Source organism: Cavia porcellus, unplaced genomic scaffold, assembly GCF_034190915.1.
Source record: "Cavia porcellus strain 051 isolate PalLab524CR breed Dunkin Hartley unplaced genomic scaffold, mCavPor4.1 scaffold_24, whole genome shotgun sequence".
Classification (NCBI taxonomy): domain Eukaryota; kingdom Metazoa; phylum Chordata; class Mammalia; order Rodentia; family Caviidae; genus Cavia; species Cavia porcellus.
The window spans coordinates 39,113,480-39,139,367 of record NW_026947507.1 but is presented as its reverse complement, the minus strand read 5'-3'; the positions used below and the strand labels follow the sequence as shown (position 1 = coordinate 39,139,367).

General features: G+C 51.9%; 1 protein-coding gene across 2 annotated transcripts in view; it reads right to left on the bottom strand.

Annotated features, from left to right (window-relative positions):
- Positions 1–1,266: 1,266 nt before the first annotated feature.
- Dpysl2 (dihydropyrimidinase like 2) overlaps positions 1,267–25,888 on the bottom strand; it is a 119,340-nt gene continuing 94,718 nt past the window's right edge. For both annotated transcript variants that reach the window (XM_063234903.1, XM_063234904.1), the window contains exons 5-14: positions 24,089–24,150; positions 23,606–23,686; positions 23,110–23,178; positions 19,590–19,710; positions 10,901–11,057; positions 10,525–10,666; positions 8,520–8,690; positions 6,071–6,250; positions 5,136–5,301; positions 1,267–3,759 (exon numbers count right to left, since the gene is read on the bottom strand). In XM_063234903.1, the coding sequence (XP_063090973.1) occupies positions 3,668–3,759; positions 5,136–5,301; positions 6,071–6,250; positions 8,520–8,690; positions 10,525–10,666; positions 10,901–11,057; positions 19,590–19,710; positions 23,110–23,178; positions 23,606–23,686; positions 24,089–24,150 (1,241 nt within the window). In that variant the 3' untranslated portion in view covers positions 1,267–3,667. The remainder of the gene's footprint in view (positions 3,760–5,135; positions 5,302–6,070; positions 6,251–8,519; positions 8,691–10,524; positions 10,667–10,900; positions 11,058–19,589; positions 19,711–23,109; positions 23,179–23,605; positions 23,687–24,088; positions 24,151–25,888) is intronic.

Below are 25,888 nucleotides of genomic sequence, written 5' to 3'. Positions count from 1 at the left end.
TCTCTGGAACCCCACACTCACCCACGCCAGGGTGCCTCTTCCCCCAGGGTCAGGGAGATGTTCCCAACCTGACCACCCCTTCCAAAAGCCAGTGTCCCAATCGGAGGTCCACTCACAGTGCCCACTCGGCTCCTCTGCAGAGCTGCCATGGCCTCTTAACTGGGCAGCTCTGTGCCAAGGGCTGGGCAGAATGCAGAGGACACAGGTGGGCTTTGCCCATCTGGGGTGCAGATGAAGCCCCTCAGAACAGCAGGTAGACAGGGTATGGGTCTCAGGGCTCTGTTTTATCTCTTGTTGCAGCTTCCCTGTATGTTGGGGTGATACTCCCTGCTCCCCTCTCCTGGACAGATTTGATTTTCACTGGATCCCAGGAGGCCCCAGGACTTTGCCCTGGAAATGAGAAGCAGGGTCTGCTGGATTTCTGAAGGCCTCACTTCTTGCTTTCTCCTTTGGTCACTGTCACTGCTGGCCTCGGGCCACTTCAAAGTACTCACAACTCCCCAGCGAGCGCACAGGCTTGCGGCACTGTATACCCAAGAGGGCCTTATCGTATTTTTCTTCCTCATATTTTCCTCTCACACAAACATTGTTTATAAAAAAGTTCTAGTATCATGGATATATTTTGGTAAGTCACCCCATATCCTGTTTGTACAGAAAACAAAAAGGGAGAGAAAGGCTTGGGTTGGGGGGTAGCTCAGCTTGCCTCCCATGTGCCAGGCCTTGGGTCCCCCAGCCATGAAAGGGAGTTGGGTAAAGGTAGAAGAGGGAAAAAGAAAATGACTTCAACCATGTAATGAGTCCAAGGAGCCCAAAGCACAGACCCTTTGCGCGCACGCTTTTCAGAGCCAACAGTACTGGTGTCGGTTCCGGGTGACCCGTTTCCTGCCCGCTCCTCTGTGGAGGCACAGGAACAAATCCTGTGCCCAGGCAGCTTGAGGATTCCTCAGGGTACGCAAGCTGCAGGGAGGTCCAGAGCCCAGAGGAGAGACCCACTGAGGTCCTGCCCTTGTAAACCTGACCTCTGGGCTGGATCTACAGTTCTGGCACTGGGGTACCACATAGTCCTCAGGCTGTGGTTTTGCTTAGAATAAGATTTCACCCCGTGGCCTGAGTACAGCAACCTGTGAGATGGAGTGACAAGTGCTAGAATTTGGAAAACCTCCACAATGAAGTGAAAGCTGAGGCCTCCCATGACCCACTCTGGAAAGGAAATGCTTCCGGAGACCAAGCAGCCACCCCCTGGACATCTCAATACAGACACCGCCCTGAGGCAACCACAGTTTGCTTTATTAGGCTTTCCATGGTAATATAACAGAGATCTCCAGGAATAATAAACACGAGACTTGTTGTTTTTACCATAATTATTTTGCCATTAAGACAGTGAGTGGTTACAAAAACAAACAAACAAAAAAAGGAACAAAGGTACTCCTCTGGTTACACACATGATCAGCGTTAGCACTGAAAGGTCCTCCACTCATGAGTCACGATCACAATCTCAGGGATTAAAAGCCATCTAGTATTAAATCCTACACTGGTTTAGAGCATCAGGTCACTGTGGTTACTGAGTTCTGAGACACTGGCGCGTAGTTTAGCGCTTACATATGACATTCATGAACAGATACACAGAGCAAGCCAACAGGGGAACATGCTTACACAGCCTGCGGGAATCTCCAGGTTTTACATTGTGGTTTGTTTTTTTGTTTGTTTGTCTTGTTTTTTTAAAGAAAATAACCTAAACACCAAAATTACCATGACCCGATACAAGAACGACAGGAAGACAAGCGAATACTGAAGAGCTGCATGTGTTTCTTAGAATTGAAACAAAAATGTCTTTTCCAACTTGTTCCAATTTCCTCTAAGCACAGGTGAGAGAAGGAAAAAAAAAATATATTAAGTCAACCGATTCCTTTTTTTAAAAAAGTGCAATTTACCTTTAAAACAACAAATAAACAACAACGAAAAACCAAAACCCCCAACCATGAACCCCAAAGGCGAACACGTGTGAACACAAGCACGTGACGGCTATGACCTACTTTGTGATGTTACACTTTACAAAGGCTGATTTGGTTTCATAAACGCCTGCAAACCTAACATTGTTCACGAGGACCTGTAAATGTCTGCAAAGAAATGTGACACGGTCAGCAGGGACAGAAAGCCAGCTAGCACAAAGGGGTCCCTGAAACAGGGAGAGGGAGGGGTGCAGGTGTGAGGTCCCCTGTGGTCTTCCAAGGGGGTTGCACTCTCCATTTGTAAGATTTCTTCCCCCCATGTCAGCCCCAACCTGATCCGTGGTTCATAGATTTTCTTCCCTCCCTTGCCAAGTCAAAAGGGCTTGCAGTCAAATTTCCCGAGGGATTTCTGAGTTGACACAGCCTGATCACTTGTGAAATAACTGATCAAGTGCTTTTCCCAAAGTGAGCAGCCGTGGTGTGTTCTAGAACCCAAAAGATCCTTCCTGGGCAGGAGCAGGTCCTGGAAGCAGGACTCCCTTGTGCACTGCCCCAGGAGCTGATGGGCAGCTGGAAGTTGGCTGCCCGCTGGGTACCAGGCTGGCTCACCGGTCTGAAGGTCACTCGGCATTTCTTCTGCAGCCTCCCCTTCCCGTCCCCGGTCTCAGGGGGCTGGTGTGGGAGAAAACCTGCCATCCCCGCACCTCGTTAGAGACTCAGACCCACACTCCGACCTGTGACCCTGGGCAGTTAGCACCAGTCCTACAGGGGCCGGGAGGACACAGGACTGAGGCAGAGGGCAAAGCGCAGGTCCTTCCGGGCAGGTGCTGACTGCAGGGCACCGGACACCAGCGGTTAGAAGAGACAGCGGGAGAAAGGGGGAAACCCTGTCTCGGGGATGAGGGCCGGAGGAAACATGAAGCGAGACCCGGGGCCTCTGAAATATTCATGAACGAAAAAGCTAGAGTGAGCAAGAGAGAGGGCGCGGAAACACTGCAAGGCGCATCCTCAAGAGCTCTAATCTGCCGCAAAAATCTAGGCCACAAGAGAAAACCCGGCCTTTCTCAACAGATGACCCAGAAGGCCGAAGAAGAGCCAAGTGGACGCTCTGGAGCTGCTCCGGAGGGACGAAGAGTTTGCCAACCACCCGGAAAGGGCGCGATGGTTACATAACTGCATCATTAGGACGTGCAGGTCAAACCTGGGGTCATTAACACTCCGTCACTTTCCCATTTAGGATTCAAAAAGAAAAAAACTCTCTCCCACCCAACCCCTTCCCAGCCCCCTCCCCGCCAAAAACCAAAACAGCCTTTTTTAAAAATTTAAAAAGAAAAGACAAAAAGGCAGCTCAGGGCAATTCACTGATCCTCCCCAGGACAAGGAAGAGGCGAGGCAGAGGGCAGGCGGGCAGAGGCGCCCCGGGGCCTGCTCTGTGGCGCATGTCTCCTGCTGGCACAGCTCCGCGGAGACTGGGTGCCAGGTGGGGGTGTGGTGTTTACCGGTGGGTGGGGAGTGGGTGAGCGAATTCAGTAACTCCAGGTGAGAGGCAGAGTGTGGGGCCCGAGAGGGAGCCCCGGGAACTGGCTACCCACAGCAACTATCACAGGCTCTTAAAAAAAAAAAGAGTTGAAGAATTAGAAGAAGAAGAAGGAGGAAGGAAGTCTCAGAATGTCCTCAGGGTCCCATCCCTCATCCCCAGGGCTGCGGGCCCAGGAGCTCTAGCCCAGGCTGGTGATGTTGGCACGGCCACCAGGGGGCGCCACGATGCGCTGGGTGGTGCGGCGAGGGATGTTGTCATCAATCTGGGCGCCTGGAGAGGAGGGAAGAGCAGAGAGAGGTGTGAGGATCCACCGCTGGAACCCACGCCACGCAGCTCAGCACAGGCTCTGCTGTCTCGGAAGCCCACGAAATGTGATGGGCCGATGGCGGGTGGCCAATGACGTCCTTGGGGGCTAGGCGGGCTCCACAGCTGGGTAAGTAAACCACAGACAAAAACTGCACTTCCCAGGCTGAGGGATGGCTCAGGGGCAGAGCACCTGCCTAGTGTGCTCGAGGCTGGGGTTTGATTCCCAGTACAGCCATAAGACAGGCAAAAGCCTGGCCCTGCACTCCGCACTGGGTCTCCATGTTTATTGGTCAGATAGGGCACAGGCTGCCTTCCTGAAGGTACAGCCCCCTCTGACATTCGGTCCCTGACGCCCCACGAGGAGGAGCACCCCAACCTAAAAAATTCAAAATGACACTAAAGCTGAAATTTCACAAGCATTGAAATGACACTAGTGGAGAATTCCACAACTGACCTCCCTCCTGGAACGGGGTCGGTGGTTGCACTAAAAATATTGTATAAAACACCATCAGTTTCCGTGTATAAGGTACGTGTGAAATGAAAATAAATTGTGTGATTAGACTTCGGATCCTATCCAAGGTATTTCATTATGCAGATGCAAATATTCCAAAAATCTGTAAAAATCCAAAATCCAAAATAGTTCTGCCCCTGCAAAACATTTTCGATCAGGAGCCTCTCCCACATGAACCTTCTATTTCAGTGGGCAAAGAGAGAAGACAGCATGGGGACCACTTCGTCTTCTAAAACAATTAAAGCCCACTCTTACGACACTTTTTGAAAATAGGTAACCCAAGAATGGCACATCCGGTACCCTCTAGGAAACCAGTAGATCTGCCAAGAGAACGAACTCCCCGTGAACCTTCTTTACTGTGTTAGAGACCCTGGGGACCCTCTTGTGACTCAGGGGAGCTGAGAGAATAGGGCTCGCGCGTGGAGACAGGAAGTGCAAGGAAGGAGGGGAACCTGGGCCGCTTCCTCTCCCAGGAGACGTCACATTTATCAGGCAAGTAGCTGTCATCCAGCGCTTGCGTTTTAAGCATTTCAGAGAGATGGCAAATCTCCCCGTCCTCCCAACAGCTGGACGACAGAGAGCCACAGCACAAACCCCGCAGTGCAGAGGGGAAGGGGAGACTGGGCACGCATGTGCTCCAAGCCTGCCTGTTGGTGGACATAACCTGTGAGAATACGGCCCCGCGGTTGGTGGAGGACGGGGTACTGTCCCCAGGCTGGACGTCCTGGTGTGGATGTGATTGATACAAACTGATCTCACTGCTGGCCCCACTGGGTGGACACCACGTGTCCGATGACAGGCGTTCCCGCCCCTCCCCCTGCCCACTCACCAGACAAGCTGAATCCGGACTGGTGCAGGTTCCGTACAGGCGGGGCCTGCTGCTTGGCAGGGGACGTCTTCGCCGAGGAGGCCGGGGTGACCGTCTTGGGGGTCACGGACACCTCACACACGGGCCCATCGTACAGGCCGCGAGGGACCCCTCTCAACTCCGCCAGCTGCAAAACACGGAGGCCCTCGCTAAGGTCGCCCTTGGTGAGGAAGGTCATCGCCCTGACGGATACTACGCCCTGGGGCTTGTGGGGCCAGAGAGCCCTCCTGGTGACCAGGTATGACAGGGACAGACTGCAGGGGCAGCCAGGACAGTCCCCACTGGTTACGATTTGTCCCCCAAAGCACTTCCACTTTCAACTCTGTTATACTCACCCAGCCCTGCTTCAAGGACATCCCAGTGCCAGGTTCAAGATCTGCCCTAAACTTTCCCTCCGGTCTCATTCTTCCTGTAATTTCCTTACAGCTCCATTTCTTCCTTGTCCAAGTGGGCTGGTGGCTGGGGACTGTCTACCATGCCCCGAGTACACTGTATTGTTTCCATGCTTATGACATTCCCTCTACCTAGTTTATTTAGCTCCTTTCTTTGCCTTCACAATCTCCTACTTAACCTTTAAAATCCAACTCAAAATGCCCTCTCCCATGACATCTTCCTTCCTCTATGACTCCTCAGCAATGATTCCCTCTCCTGACCCTCACCCTATACCATCACCAGAGCACCTACTTCAGTCTTAGTTTGTCCTGGCTGGCTCTGGACATCCCTGACTCCTCCAGAAGTACTTTAAATTCTGCAAATACAGAGACCATTTTCTTCTTATCCTTCGAGCCAGGCCCCCAGCAGAGCTCATGATTCTGACTCAATGTGGTTAATAATACATGTTCATCAAATTCAACTCAAGGTGTGAATTCAAAAAACCCTAAGAACAAGCCACTCACCCTGCTCCTGGCCTTGATACGCTTGTAAACAAAGTCCGGGAACGGCTTCCGGGGGACGTAGCGCCCAGAACCCTCGGTGACGTGCAGAGTGCCATCCTCCAGGACGATCTTGCCCTGGCTGATGACCACCAGCGGGGAGCCTCGGCACTCCATGCCTTCGAAGATGTTGTACTCAAGGGCCTGGAGGGGGACCCGACACGCTCAGCTTCAAAGCGGGCACCTGACCGCTATACAGCGCCCACTGCCCAACTCCAGGGAGAGCATTTCCGTCCCCAGTATCACCCCAGCCACTTCTGCATCCTCCTTTCCCTGCTGAGAACCTGGATTCATCATCTTTCCTAAGGCATCAAGCTGCACAGAGAAAAGGCATGGGGAGAGTGTGTGCCCCTCAACACTGCCCCAATGTCAAGAGGACGCCACCACCTTCTAGGAGCTGCTGTCCTCACCCAGCCAAGCACGCACCAGGGTGGGTCCTGGGGAGCACACGGGGGCCTTCACACCACGCACAGTTCCAGCCTGTTTCAGTTAGTTTGTTTTAAATTGAGAGGCCTCACTAAATTGCCCAGGCTGGCTTCCATTGAGTGACCCTCCTGCCTCTGCTTTCCAAAATGCTGAGGTTACAGAAATTTGCCACCAGGCTGGCCATGGTCATTCCCAGGGTCACCTGGAAGAAAAGCCTGGGGCAGTGGCACCACTGTGGAAAGATCTGGATGGGACCCCGGGGGCTGGGAGCTGCCTTCTAGAACATTCACTCCACACTTCCTCTCTGCCATCCACATGGAGGACCCTGACCCCTGCGCCCAGCCATGCTGTGCTAAGCTGTGAGACCTCTGGGAAGGGGACTCTGCATGGCAGGGCATTTTATCTGCCCAATTCTGACCAAGAAAGAAGCTTCCATCTGGCAGGGAAGAGCCTCAACAATTTCAGGTTCTAATTCTGGCCCAACCACGAAATCGCTGTGTAACATTAGACCGGCCACTGAGGTTCTCTACACCGCCGTTATTTATCTCCTGCCTGGGATAATAACACCAGTCTCTTTTATGGAGGGGCTCAAATGACACAGGGAGGGGACACAAAGTTGGATGCATCTGAATACGTGGGTCACCACAAGGATGTCATGGGGGACCCCAAGCATGGTGATCTAAGCTGTACGTGGGTGCAGCCACCACCCACACTGCCAGCAGGGAAGAAGGGAGAAGTCTATAAATAGGGAGTGGGGCGCTCTTCTGAGAAGCCACCACCCTGGTGCCCACAGGTGCCACAAAGCTGGAAGCAGCCCAAGCCCCTCTGTCCAAGTGAGAGAGGATCTAGACCCAGCAAAGGGCCCGAGCGTGTCCCATCTTGCAGAGATGTCAGAACCTGCCCACAATGCTGTGGCACTTGGGTGGTGTCCGTCTTGTTTTCCAGGCCCCTTGGGGGAAGGGGGTTCTGGAACCATTCCCTATGGAGCTGGCTTTGTTTTGAGTTTCACCCTAAACATGCTCCCCATTCATTAAGAATTCGCCTCAAGATTCAAGTGAAGTCAGGACACAAAACAGTTCTGCCAAAGGCCAACTTCTCTGAAGTCTCCCCGGTCCAGGCTTTTTCAATTGTATAGAGACATAATTTTGTGTGTGTGCGTGAGGAATCAGTGGTGTCTACCACTTCTTTTTCAGTCATGGGACACCCAGAAATCTTGCTGAGCTCAAAACAAGACAGTGCACGCCCAGCTGTGGGGCCCAGACCAAGAGCTAAGAGCAGACCTTAAATCAGAGCGTGGCTGAGGGCACTCTCTCTATCTGGACAAGCCATAGTCAAAGTTCACCAGTTCCCTCAGGAACGTCAGTGACAGCGCTGTCATTCCAGTTTCCATGAGGATGGGACTCTGGGGATACACGTGGTCCCTGGCCTCCTCCTCTCCTCTCGACGCCTCCGCTCGGCCTCTTGGCTGCCGTGACATGCGCAGCCTCCACCCACCCCACCTTCTGACACGACGCCTACCTCACCCTAAGCAGAGAACAGTGGAGCCATGGACTGGACCCTCTGAAGCTGTGAGTCGCAATAAACTGTTCTCTTAGCTGATTTGTATTGGGTATTGTGTGACAGAGACAGAAAGCTAACTAACACAGGTCCCTTGATCAAGTTCCACCATGAAGGTGCTGGGATGAACCGTAAAAATGGAATGTGACCAGACTTCTAGAAGCTTCTGACATCTCAGGTCATTCTGGGAACTCTGGAAGTGTAAGGATGGGGAGGCTGTGATCCTCAACAGATCAGGGTAACGGTCTTACGGCCCTTTCCAATGAAATGAAAGAGCTGTTTCTCTTCTCAGCAACTGCATGCTATAACCAAGGGAGAAGTCCGCTCCCACCCCAGCGAGGTCTCTTTAGAAGCCCTGGGGGACTCTCCCTCCCTCTGCTCTTTCGGCAACTGTAAGTCTTGTGGACCAAGCCTGCAGGGTTGGCCTTACGCTGTTGTGTGTCTTGGCTGAGATGGTTTTCATGCTGTCAGGGTCCCAGATGACCAGGTCTGCGTCCGATCCCACCGCAATGCGGCCTTTCCGGGGGTAAAGGTTGAAGACTTTGGCTGCGTTAGTGCTGGTCACAGCCACAAACTGGTTCTCGTCCATCTTCCCAGTGACCTGAAGAACACATAAGCACATGTGCACGCGTGCACACACACACACGTACATGCACACAAATGTATCAAGAGTCACAAAGTTGGAAGGTGGAACGCTGTAGAGCAATACAAAAGTGCACACAATTTAAGTGGCCCTGTGAAGAATCCCAGGCAGAGACCCATGGTTCTAGTCTACACGTCTCAACCTCTGTCTCATGCGTGGTACACAGTTAACAGCCCAGGGTATACATTAGGGGCCAATCACCTCTCCTCAAAAGTCAGCAGAACAAAAAAAGAGGGAGAAAGAAAGACAAATGGCCAGCAGGCATTTGAAAAAATAATCATTCTCATCAGTAGTGAGAGAAAGTACGAGTCAAACAATGAGACCCAGAAATCACCAAGCCAGTCAGCAATCCTGTTTCGGTGTCCATAATAACAGAACTTGTTTGGCCCAAGAAGGAACTGGGAATGTCACACATTGTTGGTGGCACAGGAAGTGGTACAATATTTCTGGGAGGCGCTTGAATAAATATATAGTAATATGCTTAAAAATAGACACACTCTTTGACCCAGCAACACAACTTCCAGAAATTTCTCCTACAACATAATTAAGGATGTGTCCCGGGACACTTGTCCCAGTGGAAAAAATTAGGAACAACATAACTTGGCCAAAGGATTGTGGATGGATTACTGCTGAGAAATAGGATGGAACTGTCTGCTATTAAAAACCAAGTATGTAAAGTAGAAACTTTTTCATCATATATTAGTTTAAAAAAAAAAAACACCCACAAAAAAGTACATATTATGCTATGTGATTCACACTCACTCATAGCAGACATATTTGTGCATGAGCAAAAAGTGAAGACATTAAAGTTATATCTGAAACCAGCTGGTTTTTATTTGTATAATCTAAAACCATTCAAAAACAGGAAACCAGTTATTATGTATTCAAATGAAAAGGCCAACAGGCCAAGGTCTGTTTCCACCGAGCTGACTGGAAGCCTGTGTGAGGAAAGTGGGGTGAAATCAGACGGCCCTCAAAGATTCTCCTGCGGAAATGGAGTCCCGTGTCCCGGTTACCTGAGAAAGGCACCAGGTGGCCAGGGAGACTCTTTCCTCACTAACTCAGGAGGTACGCAGGGTATGACCACAAGATACAGTCAATATTTAATTTTTTAACTTAGAAGAGTAAAAGAATGAGTGAGATCCTCTCGGAATCCTCCTCCTTGCTTTGGACACACTTATCCCTTCCTTCTTGCCCCTTCTGAAGCAGTTCTGGAAGTCCTCTCCCATGAGTGTCTTTTTATGGACCATCATGGCCGCTTTGACGTCCTAAATCCTCTCAGAACATTTACCTTTCGTGGTCATGTTGACTCTGGGGAAGAACACAAAGTCACACAGTGCCAAATCCAGTAAATGAGCTGGATGAGGGCACACTGTCATGTGTTTAATCTGAAAGAAGCTACAATCAATGTAGCCATGACAGTTCATCTGAAGACACTGCAGAAAGAGCACTTTAGAACTGCTTCAGAAAGTGGCAAGAACTATGGGATAAGCCTGTCCAAAGCCAGAGGGAGCCTTTGAGGTGTCAATGTGCTTTCATGCAGTAATTTTAATTTCGATATTTATCACAGGTTCTGACCACACCTCACACTGAAGCCTCTGTAGATAATGATAGCTGTGTATAAAATTTAGGAGAACAGTACCTATTAGGGATGGCTGAGGATTTCCAAACTGAGGAACCCTGTCACACAAGCACCAACTTCTAGAATGTTCTCTGCTGGCATCTCAGGCCAGCATGAGCCCCACATCCACAGAGCCCGAGGCAGGTGAAGGCCAAGGCCAGGGCTCCTTACCACAGCCTTATCCCAGATGACAGACATCCGCTCCTCAGTGCCGTTGGTGCCCTCAGGAATCAGAGTGAAGTTGTCCTTTCCCACAGCCTTCTGGGCAGTGTTGAAGGTACAGTGGGCGCTACCGGTGACCTGGAGGTCCCCACTGGAAGGAAACACACCACATCTGCTGTAGCTGCATTCAACGCTATGTACCTCGGGCTGTCCAGGGAGGTATGGGACAGGGACATCCCACCAGTGATGTGAAGCGGGGTCTTCCTGACACCTCATTGGCCCTCTCTGGTTGACTGTCATGCTGGCCCAGGTCCTTATCAGGAACTCTCTCTGGGGTTTGGTGAGCCCCGCCCAGAACGGGAAGGGTGAGCAGACGGGGACTCACCAGGACAGCAAGGAGCTCAGGAAGTCTGGCGTGGTAGGATCAGGGCTCAGAGGTGGGGAGGTGACGAAGGCGGCGGCCTTGGCCCAGTTTTTGCTCCAGTAGTGGGAGCCGTCAGTCCCCAAGCTGGCGGTGATGGGCTCGCCATACACCACAGTTCCTGGCAATCAGAACACAAGGAGGCTCGGTCTGAGGCCACGTTGAGCAAGGAGATGGGGCGTCCTGGGGGGTGCTCCCACCCAGGAGCCTGTAGGAGTCCATCACTGCCTGGGAGGAGACACGGCCTTGCCTCACAGGCGAGGAGAGATGTGGTGAGGTCAACTCCCCAGCCAGAAGCACACTGCACATACACACAGACGTTCCCCCCCCACCACCCGTGTTCTCTGCTCCTGGGGGCTGACACACCTACTTCTCCCACTCTGAGTCCCGAACCTTCAGGCTTCTGTCCCCTGCCTGCTGGTCCCCAACTGCAGTAAGAATCTCAGCTCAGACAGAGTCCAAGCACCCAGTCCCAAGTGCCACCCAGAAGCCACTTTCACAGTGATCCACAGACTGGACCATACGTACTGTTGAGCACATGCCCTCTCTGTCCACATTCAGTGCACCTCCCTGCAGAGTCTCCTTCTGGCTAAAAGCCAATGAGAAGAAACCCCAAGTGGTATCACCAGGCACAGCATGGTGGCACACACCCATACTCCCAGCACTTAGGAGGGTGAGGCAGGATTGCTGTCAGTCTGAGGCCAGCCTGGGCTACAAAGTGAATTCAAGACCATTTTGAACTGCACAGTGAAACCCTCTCTCAAAAAGACAGGTAAAAAATAGGAGAACACCAAGGTGTACCACTTGGCTTTCAGAGCACACACAGAGCCCTCTGGATCTGCCCAAGGGACCCCTGCATGCCTGCATCACTCAGTGAAGGAAGCCAGGCACCAGTTCCACAGGTGACACTGTTCGTATGAGATGCAAGGACCTTGTGCAGTTCCACCACGGAGATTTCAGTTTCTGGAAAGCTTGGCTAACTTATTAGTGTCCAAGAAAAAACACCACTCCCTAACACCCAGATCACGTCCTCTTCTCTGTCCATTCCAAAGAAGCTGGAATGCTAGGAACTATGTGTACCCACAGAACACCAACACTTTAGCTTCTTCAGTCGTCAGGCCCCAAAGACAGGCTCTCTCCATTCCTCCCAGCTCATTCCAACAGAGCTCCCCACTGGAATAAGGCTTCTGATGACCCCAGCGCCTTCCCCGCCTCTCCTTCCTCTCCTTGGGTCACTCCCGGAGTGATCTTCACAGAAACAGAACCTTCCCATGCCACTCTCCATAAGATCCTAAGGAGCCCTTCTGCCTTCAAGGGTTATAAAAAAAATAGGCGTCCTTGGGAAAACAGTTACCGCCCTCACCACCCAAAACCGATCCACTCTAACATCACGAGAAATTCAACTCAAACATCACACCATCTGCCTGAAAATCTATCCTCCACTCCAAGAATCACCCAGGTTTGAATTTATTTTACTCTCTACTTCATGGTAATACCTCAAAGATCAATTATCTGCTTGTGCCTGGCAGGCCAATCAATAAATGCATGTTAAATTGATTAAACAATCTCATAATTTATTGAAGGGACCAGAGCTGGAATTAGATCTCTGGTCACCAAATCTACCTCCCTCACCCTCCTGAGACCCTGTGCAGAGCTGACACCCCACCACCACTCTATGTCACCCAGCTGTCCCTCTTCAAACACAGGCCCTTACTCTTACTGCCAGACAGGTCCGGGACAGGAATGCGCTTCCTAGGCTCTCCACAGCCCTTTCAAGGCCTTATCACTTGATAATACTGCATGACACCCTCTCTGCCGGCCTCTCTGGGAGCCGGCTCCACGGTGCTGCACCCTCCTGCCTCAGGAATGCCATAAAGGAGCCGCTGTTTGCTGTTCAGCCAGGGAATGCTGCAGGCCAGACAGGCAGCCCACTCCAGGCTCTTGGGGACAGTCAGTCCTCAGACAGGAGGGTGGGCTCTAGAGCCTGACAAGCCTGCCCAGAAGGAAGTGCCCAGGAAGAAAAGAGCCAACACTCACAATTTCCACAAGGGACCCCTGAGCTCCTGACCTCCTCAGGCCTGCCTCCTGGGTGGCTGCACCCCAAAGTGGAAAACATCACATAATGAGAAGGCCTCACTGTGCCAGGCCCTTTATGAGATGCAAATGGCTTTGTGGGCACAGGGTAGTGGTGGTTCTCATGGGCCTGCTGGTGCCCAGTCTTGGGATGGAGCAGCCCACAGGACTGATTAGGTCTCACTCTCCCTGTCCAGCCAGGGCTGAGGGCCTGCTCAAAAGTGGGGTTCAGGTGAATATGAGAAAAAGCATCCAAAACGCTGTGGGTTTCCTGGCTTTTCTCCATGAAAAGGTTCATGAGAGCAAAGGTGCTTGATGGAAAAAAAAGAAAAACAGCTTGATGGCCTGTGAAAAGCAGTGGACAAGTGTCCACATTTCCCAGAATCCTCACATAATTGGCAAGCTCCTGCCAAATCTGATTCGTTTGGAATCCAGAGTATAAGGAAGGGCTGGTGCTAGGAAGAGACGGGACATTCCCATCTGCAATAGCCCCCAAAAGCCCCACATGGTCAAAGGTGGGGGTTCTGGAAGTGACTGATCATGGGACACTTCAGTGGACTCACCCATGGACGAGTTCATGGCTAAATGTGTTGTCAGGACGTGGGGCCTGGCTGGAGGTGGTCACTGGGGTGACCTGGAAGGGTACATTGTTCTCTCTTCTCTCTGCTTCCTGGCTGCCTCAGTGTAAACAGCTGTCTCCCACCAGGCCCTACCGCCATGTCTTTTCTGACTTGGAGTCAGCTGACCATGCACTGCATCCACTGGAACCTTGAACCAAACAAGCCTCCTCTCCTTAAATTGTGGAAATGAAGTGCTTTGTCACAACAGCAGCAAAGTGACTGAAAGGAAGAGTTGCACTTCTCCCTGCAAAGCTCAGCTCAAGAGCAAGATGGCAGCTGTGTGACAATAGCCCAGATACTCTTTCTCTGTGTGGAGGGTCATGCTTCTCAAGAAAGAATGAACTCAGCTTCTGACCTCTGGCAAACCCAGAACTGGATCAGAGCTTCCAAGACTACTGCTGACCAGAACCTGCCTCCTTAGACCAAGGAAGAGGAAGGACCTATGGCCCAATGTCCCAGTCAAGATGGGGAGAGGAGGGCACAGGAGAGGCACACATGAGGAGGAAGGGTCATCTTGTAGCTCACTTCTTGGCTCTGTGCAAACTTCCTGATGGATTCAGAGTTCCTTGTTGTGTCTTGCCTTTATTTCTGTTCTTCAGCCCCTGAAAGTAGGCCAGGTATTCAGCATCACATCCAAGGCCTCTATGGCCACAGAGCACGACTCCACCCCCATCACCAGTGGCCTGGTCGCCCTCCTGGGCTCTTCTCCCTGTTCTGTAAACACCGAGTTCGAGGGAGCCCAGGCAGGCCACAGGCACCAGGGAGCTGCGTGCCAGAAATAATTACCACTAATAATAATAAACCACGGAATGGCTTAATTGGCCTTTCTGCTCTTCTCTAAACACAATGCTGATGCTTTCTTGGCGGCCAGTATAGCTGCATGAGTTTCCTCTCCAGGGAAAGCCTCAACTTCAGAAGGCTGTGACCCCACGCCAGCCGCTTGCTAGCAGGCTCACCGGCAAAGCCGGGAAATTCAGGGGACTGGGAGGCGATGTTTACTCGCAAGCTGCCAGGGCTCAAGTGCATTCATGAAGAACAGATGCAAGGCAGGACCTGAGAAATGTCTGACAGTCATTTCCCGTGAAGAAGGGACAGAGGACAGGCCGAAGCAGGAACAATGGAAAACCTTTTAGGCTGTAGCTCGAAATGCAGCCACCAAGGCAGAGTAGAAAACCAATGGGGATGGACAGACACACAGACACACACACACCACCCTCCCCATCTTCCAGAAAGCCCATGCACAGCCTGGACACCGTGCTGTCAGGCTTGGGTACGAAGAATCGTTCCAAAGGAACATCTTCAGGGTGAGCTTTCTGGACTGGTTCTGAGGTTTCTGAATGTGTGCTCTCGTCAAATACAGATTGAAGGTACAAATGATTCTTTTTTCCAGTACAGACAGCAGTTTTAGCCCCTACCGTGCTACGGGCACAGATATACACACAGTATCACTACTGGATGCCCCTGAGAAAATATTACTGCTACACCTCCCCTCTTCTCCTCCTTCTCTTCTTCCTCCTGTTCCTCTTGTCCTTCTCTTCTTGGCAGTATTAGGAATTGAACCCAGCGCCTTCACACTGGACTACATGCTGGCCTTATTATTATTGTTTTTTAATTTGGGGACAGGATCTCACTAAGTTACACATTGCCCGAGACTTGCTCAAACTTGCAATCTTCCTGCCTCAGCCTCCCAGAATGCCTGGATCACAGGCATGCACCACCACACTGTGCTCTAAGAGGCAAGGCTCTGGGTGATGTGTGCTGATACTGGAGAACACTTTTGTGTCCAACTAACAAATCTAGTGAAAATGGCCAGTCACTCCCAATAGCCCTGGACAAAGTGGGAAAAGAAAATGCAGGCAAGAATTCAAATTCCCAAGTCAAGCAACAAACAAACAATCCCAATTTTTTTGCAAGTACCCTCTAAGACACGTTTATGTCTTACAGATGCAGAAGTGAGACGAATAAAATTGAACCCAGGTTCTCACCGTGGAAGTGGCTGGATGAGGACCCACATTGAATTCCCAGCCTCAGTCCCCTCTGTTCCAGTCAAGGCACTGACTGGGGAAGCTGCCTGCAGATCATCTCTCCTCGGGGTCTCTGCGCCTGTCTGTCTGTCTGCACCCCCTCCATGCCCTCCCCCTTCCCCGCCCCCTGTAGGTTGTGGTTTTCTACTAGGGGATTGGTGGGATTTTACGCCACTCACAATGGATCCACCTATCACCCTCGAGCCCAGTGTGAGGTCCGAGACTGACCTGGGGCCCCCTCGCCTCACGCCAAGGGCTCGTTCCCAGGTTACTGTGCTCCCCGTGGGCCCTGTGCCCACATGAACACATCTCCCATGGCGCCCAAGCGCCCCTACTGACAGGCAGGACGTTAGAAACCCCATCTAGACTGTGGCTCTGCAGGTTCCGCATCGTTCGCAGCCACAACTATTCCAATGTTTCCATTCCACTGGGTTCTGGGGTGGGTGAGGAGGGCGGAGGAGGGCATCTGCCAGGAAAGGTCAGTGGGCACCACCCAGGGCAGCCACACTGGTCATGCAGGGACCAAAAGCATTCTGGGGAAGATGGAAGTGAGGGGGGATCCCAGCGCTGCCCTCCAGCAGCCAGGAATCTGGGTTCAGCTGGACCATCTGAGAAAAGGTATTCAATTTCTGCGCTTCTATTTCTCTTCTAGGAAACAAGCCCCTTCAGTTGCCCGTGGTCTGAGTTCTTCTGAAGAATAATAGTATGGAACTGTGGTCCTGGCTATGGTTTTATTTCCTTATCTGAAAGGCAAGGCTGACGAGGCCCTCCCGCTGCACAGGACAGGACAGGGACATGACAGACAGGATACAGTCCTCCTGGGTCAAGTGGCACAAGAAAATAGCTCTCGTTCATACCCTCACCTAACATCCCCCACCCTAGACCCAGAACCAGCAGTCCGTGGGTGGAGGGGTGCTCGGGCTGAGAGGATATGTTACCTCATGGTTCTGGGACAGGGGACTGAACCCAGGGCCTTCACACTGAGCTTTTTTTTTTTTAATTTTGAGATAGGGTCTCACTAAGTCATTAGGTTACTCAGGCAGAGCTGGAACCTGCCATCCTCCTGCCACAGCCCTCCGGAGTGCTGGTATTATACCTGCGTGATTTTGATTCTGAAACAGCCCACATTTGGAGAAAAGTTTTTCAGTTCGCTCCAGCAGCCTGACCCCTAGAGTCTCTTTGGTATAGAAAAACAAACCTCAGCAGAAAACCCACACCCCAGCTCCCAGGAGCCTTTGCCCTGTTTGTCTAACAAGCTCAAGGTCAAGCCAGCCCCTCATTCTTTAACCATGAGGATAACTGGTGAGAGTTATTACACAGGCCCATATTATCTCATTTAAACATCATCCTCGCCCCAGGAGATGAAGCTCTGTTACCTCCCCCTCTCGCAGGTAGAAACTGAGACCTAGAGATGATGAGCAGGCAGCACAGCATCAGGTGGCTGGTGCACCATGAAGCAGACTTGATTGGAGACAGGATATTGAGCCCATGGAGTGAACTCTTAACACAACCTTCTATTGTTTCTCTTCTGGGTGCTCTGGAAATCCTCCCTTCTCTATGACCTGGGCCTCCACAGGGTTAAGCCTCCCATTTCTACCAGGTATGCTGAGGAACTAAGCACCAACACACAAAGATCACAAGCAACCAACCCTAAAGCAGCTCTAGTCATGACAGCCAGCCAGTGTTCCTGTGAAGATTTGTGGCCTGAAGTTAGAGTCCCAGTGATCCAGTCCCTGGCTCTGAGCTTCAGCTCACCTGGCTGCAAAGTTAAATAAAATGTAAAAATTCCTGCACAGGCTCCGTCCTGCATTGTCAGGCTGTTACTGTAAGACAAAACTGAGAACTTGGCTAGGGTTCCCAGTCCTGCCTGCTGGCTCCTCAAAACACTGCAATTCCTTTCCAGCAACTTGGGTTTGTGTAACACAAACCAAAGGTAACAGTGGGACTCCCACAGCACTCTGCAGAGCACAGTGTGGGCACAAGTGGACTGCACCTGGAGCACAACAGAATCAAAGAGGTGCCTCAGGTGCTCACCTCCGAGACACACAGGCCCCAAGCTGGAGTGTGAGAGAGGACGGGGCATGGACCTCACACCCCTGCTCCACAAGTCCTTGGGAAACCTGAGCCCCAGGAAGCAGTGGGGACTTGGACCCTGCAGGGTGTCACCTCCACCCCTGCTACCTGCCCCCACGGCAGTCAGATGAAACGCCAGACTCTTCCTCATTGAACTGGAGAGAGCTTGAATGTGGGGACACCAAGCTGGCAAGGCCTCCATTCAAAATGAGGATAACAGGCTTGTCTGACAGGCTACTTACTACCTGAGAGAGTGATTGGTAAAAACAGAGTAAGCCACCCTGCTTCCCCTTCCTGGATACAATGCCAGGGAGGCATCAAGGAGGGCTGTGACAGACGGGGTGTCCAGGACTGAGGCTGGCCCACAAACGCAGCCACCCTGCAGGACAAACAGCCCCTGGCTGGGTCTTCATCCCTGGATCTCCTGGAAGACAACTCACACCCTAATTTGGGCAGATTACATTATTTCGGGCCATGCTTTCTCACTGAGAAAAGAGGCCTCCTCCCAGCAGCCAGGAGGGGGCAGGTTCCCAAGAGCAGAGCAGCAACCACATGGTGCAAAGCCTTAGGATCTCTAGGGAGCTCCAAAGACCAGAGGCAGAACTCACTGGGGCCACCCAGAAGCCACGGTCTCGTGGGATGATCGGACTCACCAGTCACTAAGCCATTGACTGTGGGTCCCCCACTGAGCGACAGGGGAAGAGATGCCACAGCCCTCTGGGCTCCGTTCAGATCGCATCCCAGAGGGAGGCAGAGATGGAGATGTACGGGGCCACAGTGCTCGAGAGAAGGATACAGGAAGACAGAGAGGAGAAAGGAGAATGAGAGGGGGGGCGGGCGGGAAAGAGAGAAAGAGAAAACCAGAAACCCAGCGAGCAATAGAGGCAGAAACAGAGTCAGAGGCAAAGGGACAGAAAGACACAACAGGGAGAAAAGAAGAAAGCAAAGAGGGGAAGAAGGGGCCCTTTGGATTATTTACTATTTTGCTTTGTTGTTCTTTTAGTTTTTGAGACAGGGTCTTGCTGATCTTGAACTCACTATGTAGGCCAACCTGGCCTTGAACTCACAGCGATCCTCCTGCCTCAGCTTGCAGAGTGGTGGAACTGCATGCATGTGTCACTCCACTTAAGAAAGACCCCTTTCACAATGCTTATTTTAGATCGAGCTATGCCCCACACCCCTGCACCAAGGCCAACTCTGGCTCTCAGATTTTCTGCAGGGAGCACTAACTCCCAAGTGTTAAATATGGGGTCACTGGCCAAATTCACACAGCAGATGGCAGGGGGCTCTGCTGCGTTCGTAACGGGGTGAGCTCCCCCAGGGAAAGTCCCCTCAGGAAGCTCCAGGCACTGCACTTAGTGAACCAGTTCCCAGGGACCAGCTCAACAGACCCCCAAGACCAACAGTGCTCCAGCTGCAGACTGAAGGCATCCACGGCTTAATGACCAGCAGGCATCTGAGATCCCAAACCTGGAAGTGACGAGATCTGGGATAAAAGCTACCCTACACAGGACTCTCTGACCCACCCTGAGGACAGCACCTCCAACCACATAGGCAAGATCCTCTGTGCAAAACAACCCTCCCCGAGTAACCGATGGAAACCACACCTAGGCCGGGTTTAATTACACCACACAGATCAGATCCAGCTTCTCCACGGGGGGGCGCCAGCCTTGGCGGTGCTTCTGCTTTAAACAGTCGTGCACAAGGGCGCAGCTGTGGGACAAAGGGAGGAAACTGGAGCTCCCTGCCCCGCTGGGCTGTAATTAGGTTAAGGCAGGAAGGTGATGAAAGTGGCCCACTTGGCAGGGTGGGGAAAGGAGCCCTCCTGCCCACCTCCACACCTGCCCGCCTCGCCAAGCTCACCCTTTTTCCGGGCCTGGGCGATGACTTCGGCCGCACTCTTGCTCATCACCTTGGTGATGTACAGTGGGCAGTTGGTCTGGTTGGCAATGGTGATGGACCGATTCACAGCTTCTGCCTCGACCTAAGGGAGATAATGAGCATGAGAAGCCAGACCACCCCAGCTCCAACTTTACCCTCCACCTGTGACACTGCTGTGCCCCAGGAGCACCTAGGTCCCTTGGGTGGTTGCAACGATGGGGAACTTCCCTCCGATTTTCCTCAAAGTGTCACAAATGCAGATTCCCAGCCTCCCTCCTAAACCCACATTGAGTGCCCGGTCATCTGGGCTGTAATGAAGGCTTGCTGATATCAGAGAACCAACACTCACAGGCGTGGTTGATCTCAGTCTGGGACATCCATTCTGCTTCCCTGGTCCTGAGTCAAGACCTTCAGGGATGCAGCTTTCAGGCTGGGCTTCTATGAGGCCAGCACCACCCACAAAACAAACCAATGCGAGACCAGAGGGCAGGGAAAGCCGCATCTGTGCACTGTGTGTGAGGCGTGAACAGGGCCAGTTCACAGCCTGGGGGGACCCTGGGTACAGCTGTGGTGACAGCTAAATGGTCCATCAGGGAAGACACCCTGACCAGTGTTACGTCTTTCAGGGGAATCAGCAAGGTGTTTTTTTTTAAAGGCAAGTGAAACTGTGCTACAGCACAGCTCAGAAAGTCACTGTGGATTTCTAGGTATCTCTCTTCACCCAATCCAGGCAAGTCACTGTGGTGTGAATTCTTGGAGGGGAAAGGAAAGGAGGCCAGCAGAGCCTGCTCTACAGCAGGTGCTCAAAAGGTATTTCCGCGCAGACACTATGCATGCCTGCCCTTTGTGAATGGCACTTCCATCTAGGAGCTCCACAGACTTGCGGCTTCACATGAAGAGCAGAGCTCCTGCCCACGTGTATCTGGAACTCTGTCTCCAGGAGGGCTCACTGGGGCTCAGGCTCAGGTTCTGCCCGGGCTTCACTCACACAGCAGCCATTCAAACGGAGATGTCAAGAAATGCAGGGCAAAGCAAATGGCTCTTAAAAGTACTCACTGAACACCCAAATGTTTTTCATTCCTGGGATAGCTGAGGATCCACCCGCCTGCCCACCCTCTTCCTCTGCTTGCAGGGACTCCTCACAGCCAAGTGACAGTGAGACGGGCACCATTCCGAGCTCGAGCTCAGCAAGAACAAGACCCAGGTCCCAGGCATAGACTAGAGTGCAATGTAATAATTATGGGACACTGTGAGCCCCCCAACATCTCAGCATGGGGCTGCTCCACCCCTGGGGGACTGGCTTTGGGAGAAGAGCTAGGTTCCAGGGCCCTGGGTAGATTTGCTCATTCCCTGGGAATGGAGTTCACAGGCTAAGGCAGGAGGGTAACCCATAAATTCCAGGCCAGTTTGGGCTACAGAGCAAGCTCAAGGCCAGCATTGTAAAGTCCATAGTGATACCTTGTCTCAAATAACTAAAAGTAAAACAAAAAATATTGCAAAAATTGTATGAGTGTTTAGAAATCAAATCAGGAACTTAAGGGCATCTTGTCCACCTTCTAAATTAACAGATGAGACAACAGAAAGTCCAGAGAGAGAAATAACCTATCCAGGAACACACAGCAGGGTCAGTGCACTGCAGATCCCTAACAGACCCTGTCCGTACCTCCTGGCTCCTCACGATCACCCCATACTCCATGAAGGATTCCCCATTATTACAGCCGAGTCCCTACCGTCTTCCCAGGCATGGGGTCTTAACACTGCTCCTTCACTCCCAGCCCTTGCATTCTACCCTACGTCTGTACATCTGTCTCTTTCCTCCCAGGTCCTTGTGAGCCCCTCTCAGCAGCGACCACAGCTCTCCTCACGCTGTCCCCACAGGGCACTGCCCCACCGCCACCCATCCACCTGGCATAGGTGACTTCGGAATCCTGCACTCCTGGTCCATCTTCTCAGCTAACGCCCAGGAGAGGCCATACCAGGCGGTCTCACATGGTAGACTGGGAAGGAGGAAAGCATAGGGGAGCAGGAAAATGTTCTGGAAAGTTTCTGCACAAGGAAGCCATCACCATGCGGGTTATGGAAAGTTCCAGAAAGTGTCTAAAGTTCAGCTGTGCATATTAGTGGCTGCTGTTCCTACGCAGGGCTAGCTTCTCCCTCTCTAGGCTGTGAGGGTTCAAGTCCACTCAGAGTGGTTCCATATTTTATTCTCTTTATCGCCTACTCAGGGCTTAACGCACAAAGAACCGGCTTGGCTAACTGGAAAATTATTACCAGCAGCCAGGAGGTACAGCTGGAGCCTGGGGGCCCAGTCTCAATCTCCCTTGTCTGCCCTCCAAGCGTGTGTGATCCCCTCAGCTCAGCGGGCTGCCCAGGGGTGAAAGAACCCGGAGAGGCCGGGTCCATGGGCATGGGCAGGTGCCCCACCCTGACCAGCTGAGAATTGCATTCCCCACTCGATGGAGCCTTCACAGGGAGCCACAGGGACTCTTGCAATTCTCTCCGTGACAACTGTGGCAAGGGGAAGCCTCCTGGGCTGAGCTGTATACAAATGGTTTTAATTTTTCTGGTCAAAGCAGCAAACAGACAACGCCTCCTGGATGGCTCTCTCCTTCCCAGGAAGCCCAGGCCAGCTTACTTCCTGTTTGCTTGTTCTGCTCCACAGACAACTCTGAAGCTCTGAGGACCTCACCGCCCCTTCATCTCCTGCCACCTCCTTTTGTGGGGAAGATGCTAACAGTATACCTCCACCCACCCAGTCCCTGCGGACCTGCTTCCCGAATCTTCTCTCCTGGCCTCTTTCCAGGAAAGGAAGAGGACCAGCCACTTCCTGGACACCCTCCTCCATCCCTCTCCCCACAGCTGCCAGACTTCTCCTCAGTCAGGGCTTCTGCCTGGAGGCCCTCCTTGCCCCTCACCAGAAGTAACTCCTTTGCAGAGGGTTTTAGATCTACAAAGTCTAGCTGAGACGCACTGGCCCACACCCTCTGACAGCACTGTCGGGGCCCACCAGGGCCCTGTGTCGAATTCTTCTGCAATTTCAAAAGATTCAATCCACAAGACCCTGATTTCATCATGCCCCATGCAGACTTATGGTGGAAAAATGCACACACACTTCCCCTCATGTTTAAGGGACACAGAAGAGTTTTCTGATCCCTAATTGCATGTTTTGGAAGATGATCTTAAATTGGGAGCCACTAAAACCCAGACCACAGGATGCTACTCTGGAGGTGTTTGTGTGTCTATTCAAGAAAGGGTGTGGAGAGCCAGAGACGGAGCGCTCAGCTGTCTAGGTAAATGAGTCCCAGATGTCCTGCAGTCCAACACTTCGCTCGGCCTGAGTAGACACATGCACACATACACACACACACATGCATGCACATGACCACAGACAGACCAGGTCTGTGTCAAAGAAGCCCCATCTCCAGAGGCACAAAGCGGGCTCTGCATTCTCGACACCGCCCCCAAGGGACTTCAAGGCATGAGTCCATTTGCGGACATTCACCTCCTCAGGCCGGCTCAGCACGTGTCCCTCGGGGCCTGTGATGCCCAGATCCAGGATCCGCTGCTGCTCCTGAAATGCAGAAAGACAGCCAAACTGCAGGGGGCTGTGAGGGCTGCAGGCCCAGGCACTACACTACGCGTGCAAGGTGTGAAACTGGCATGCTGGCCACTCAGAACCCGAGGCTCACTGAGAAAACGGTTCATTGTCCCGACCGCTCTGAGCAGAACAGACTGACAACACCCTCCCCAAACCCCTCAGCTGTCCGTGGGACACTGAGACCCAGCGCGCTCCTTGCCTGGGGCCAGAGGGCCATACCTCTGGGTGTGTCCAGAGAAGGAACTGGAACTGGCCGAGTGTCCCATGAACACCCAGCACAGGACTCCAGGCTCCCTGATGCCCCATGGGGCACTCAGCCACCAAAGTCACCCAGCTTCCACAAGCTACGTCCCGCCCTGCTCTCCAGGGGGAAGGAAGGATGGAGAGGAAAGCCCAGTACCTCTGCAATGATGTCGCCGTTTTCCGCATGGACTTGGGCGATGGCACCAATGTCCCGGATCACGCTCAGGACTTCATATATCTGAGACAGAGGAAGGCAGGATCAGAGTCAGGGTCCCTCCCCATGGCTGTGTTGCCAGCCCCTTCTGCAGAGGGTCCCCTTCTGCCATCCACAGGGGAGCATGGCCAAGGGCACGGTGTGGGGCCAAGAGGCTCCGGAAGCACAACGGGTTCGCTGAAGAGGCTGAGTGCCTTTCTGGGCCACACTGTCCCCAGCTAAAGGTTCCCAGGGTCAGATCCAGCACCTGCCAGGGACAGGCCCTCGGTGCACCCTCTCCCAAAGGCTGATTACAGCTCACTGAAGCCAGGATCCCAGTTCTGTGCAGCTGAGGGACACATATCCAGTGGTGACCGCTTCCCTGGACAGCTGTGACAGCCAGCTGACCAGTGGCAGTGAGCCTGTGTAGGGAGATGACTTTCTTACCTGCGAATCCGTGAGCTGGAAGCGATCTTTAAAAGCCATGTACACGAGGAAGGAATTTACCCCTAAAGGACAGACAAAAAAGAGGCAGATGTAGCTTTTAATAGCTAAACCCAAACCGAATGACCCGGAAGAGGATAAAGCAGTGATAATACCATGTCTGTGCATATCTGTGTGTACATACGTCTACACACATGCATGTGCATGTAGAGATAGAAAAGGGACACAGAGACAAAGAGCCAAAGAGTGAGAAAGAAAATGGGGGTAAAATACAAACAACCCGGGATTCGGAGAATAGAGTTCCTAAGATTTACAGTATTAAAATTTCTCTGTAAGGTTAACACGATATGAAAATTAAAAGTCACAATATTTATCCTCCTATGTTCTCAGCTTACAGTAACCAAAAGGTGGAAGCAGCTCAAGCACCCCCCACCATGGCTACAGAGACAACCCAGTGCGGTCTCTGTGCAGGCGCAGGACCATTTGGTCTCTAAAGGAAACCAGGATCCAGGCTGCAACTTGGATGAGCCTCGGAGGCATTGAGCCGCGTGCAACACGCCCACTGTAAAAGAGAAAGTCCGGAGGAATCCCTCACCTGAGGAACTATGCACAGACAAGCTCATAAAGAAAAAGGAAAAGCGAGATCGCCCGGGGCTGGGATTAGGAATTGGGAAATCGCTGTTTGAAGGGTACTGAGAGTTTAGACAGCTGAAGAAGCGTCCTGGAGTGGAGGCTGTCAATGGTTGACAATGGTCAAAAATGGTTGCGTTTAGTTCCACTGAATTGTGCCCTTCCTACTTGCCAAAGCTGGGAGGTGTCGCATGATGTGTATTTCACTATGACAACCTTAAAAAAATTTAGAAAGGCTGCCACCCAAACAAGTCTGTTGGGATTTATTTAAAGAAATGAGCTAGACGAGTCTACGAAGATCAGTAATAAGCATCATTTCTTTGGCACACACATTGCCTTCCATGCTGGTTTTTCAGAAACTCTCTTTTTTTTTTTAAATAAGACCCATGACTCCAACAAGCAGATGTGTCACAGTGCTCAGCCTGGCGTCTCATAGGTCTTGCTTCTCAAGGCACCAGACCAAACATCCCTGTCCGACATCCATCACAATTTTAAACAATCGTCCTGACAGCCTCACAGGCGTGGAGCTTAATTCAAGCCACCTGAGGGTGCTGGAAGCTGCCCCAGTTAAATGCCTCCGGACATCCTGACCCTGCTCTCCTTGCCGGGCAACTGTTGCCATGGTAACCCTGAAGCCTGCACCAGAACAGATTCACTCTAAGTATTGAAAGTCAAATCCAATGGAGTCTGGGAAACACCAAAGGGAGGTCAAAATGTTGCCTGTTTGGTTTTTAAAGCTTCATGCTGCAAAGAATCTTGGGAGACATCTTAAAAATTCAGTACCCTCATGGAAGAGATTTTCTTTTTCGAACTTGAGACCCATAAAATGTGACTGATACAAGGTTACACGGCTAGTCTGTGAAAGAGTTCTCATTCTGGAACTTTCTGTACAGTATCAATGGATACCTACCACATCACTATATATGTCTATATCCATCTTAAGAGTTTTTTGAAGAGGTAATCTGTTCATATTTGTTTTGTTTTTCAGGTTTTTGTTTTCTTCAGACAATGCCTCACTTTGAATTCCAAGCTGGCCTTGAACTCTACATAGCCAAGGCTGATCTTGAATTCACAGCGATTCTCCTGCTTCAGCCTCTGTGTGTTGAGATTACAAGCATGCACCACCACACCTGGCCCTCGTGTTGGTTTACTCACAGCACAGGTGCCTTTGTG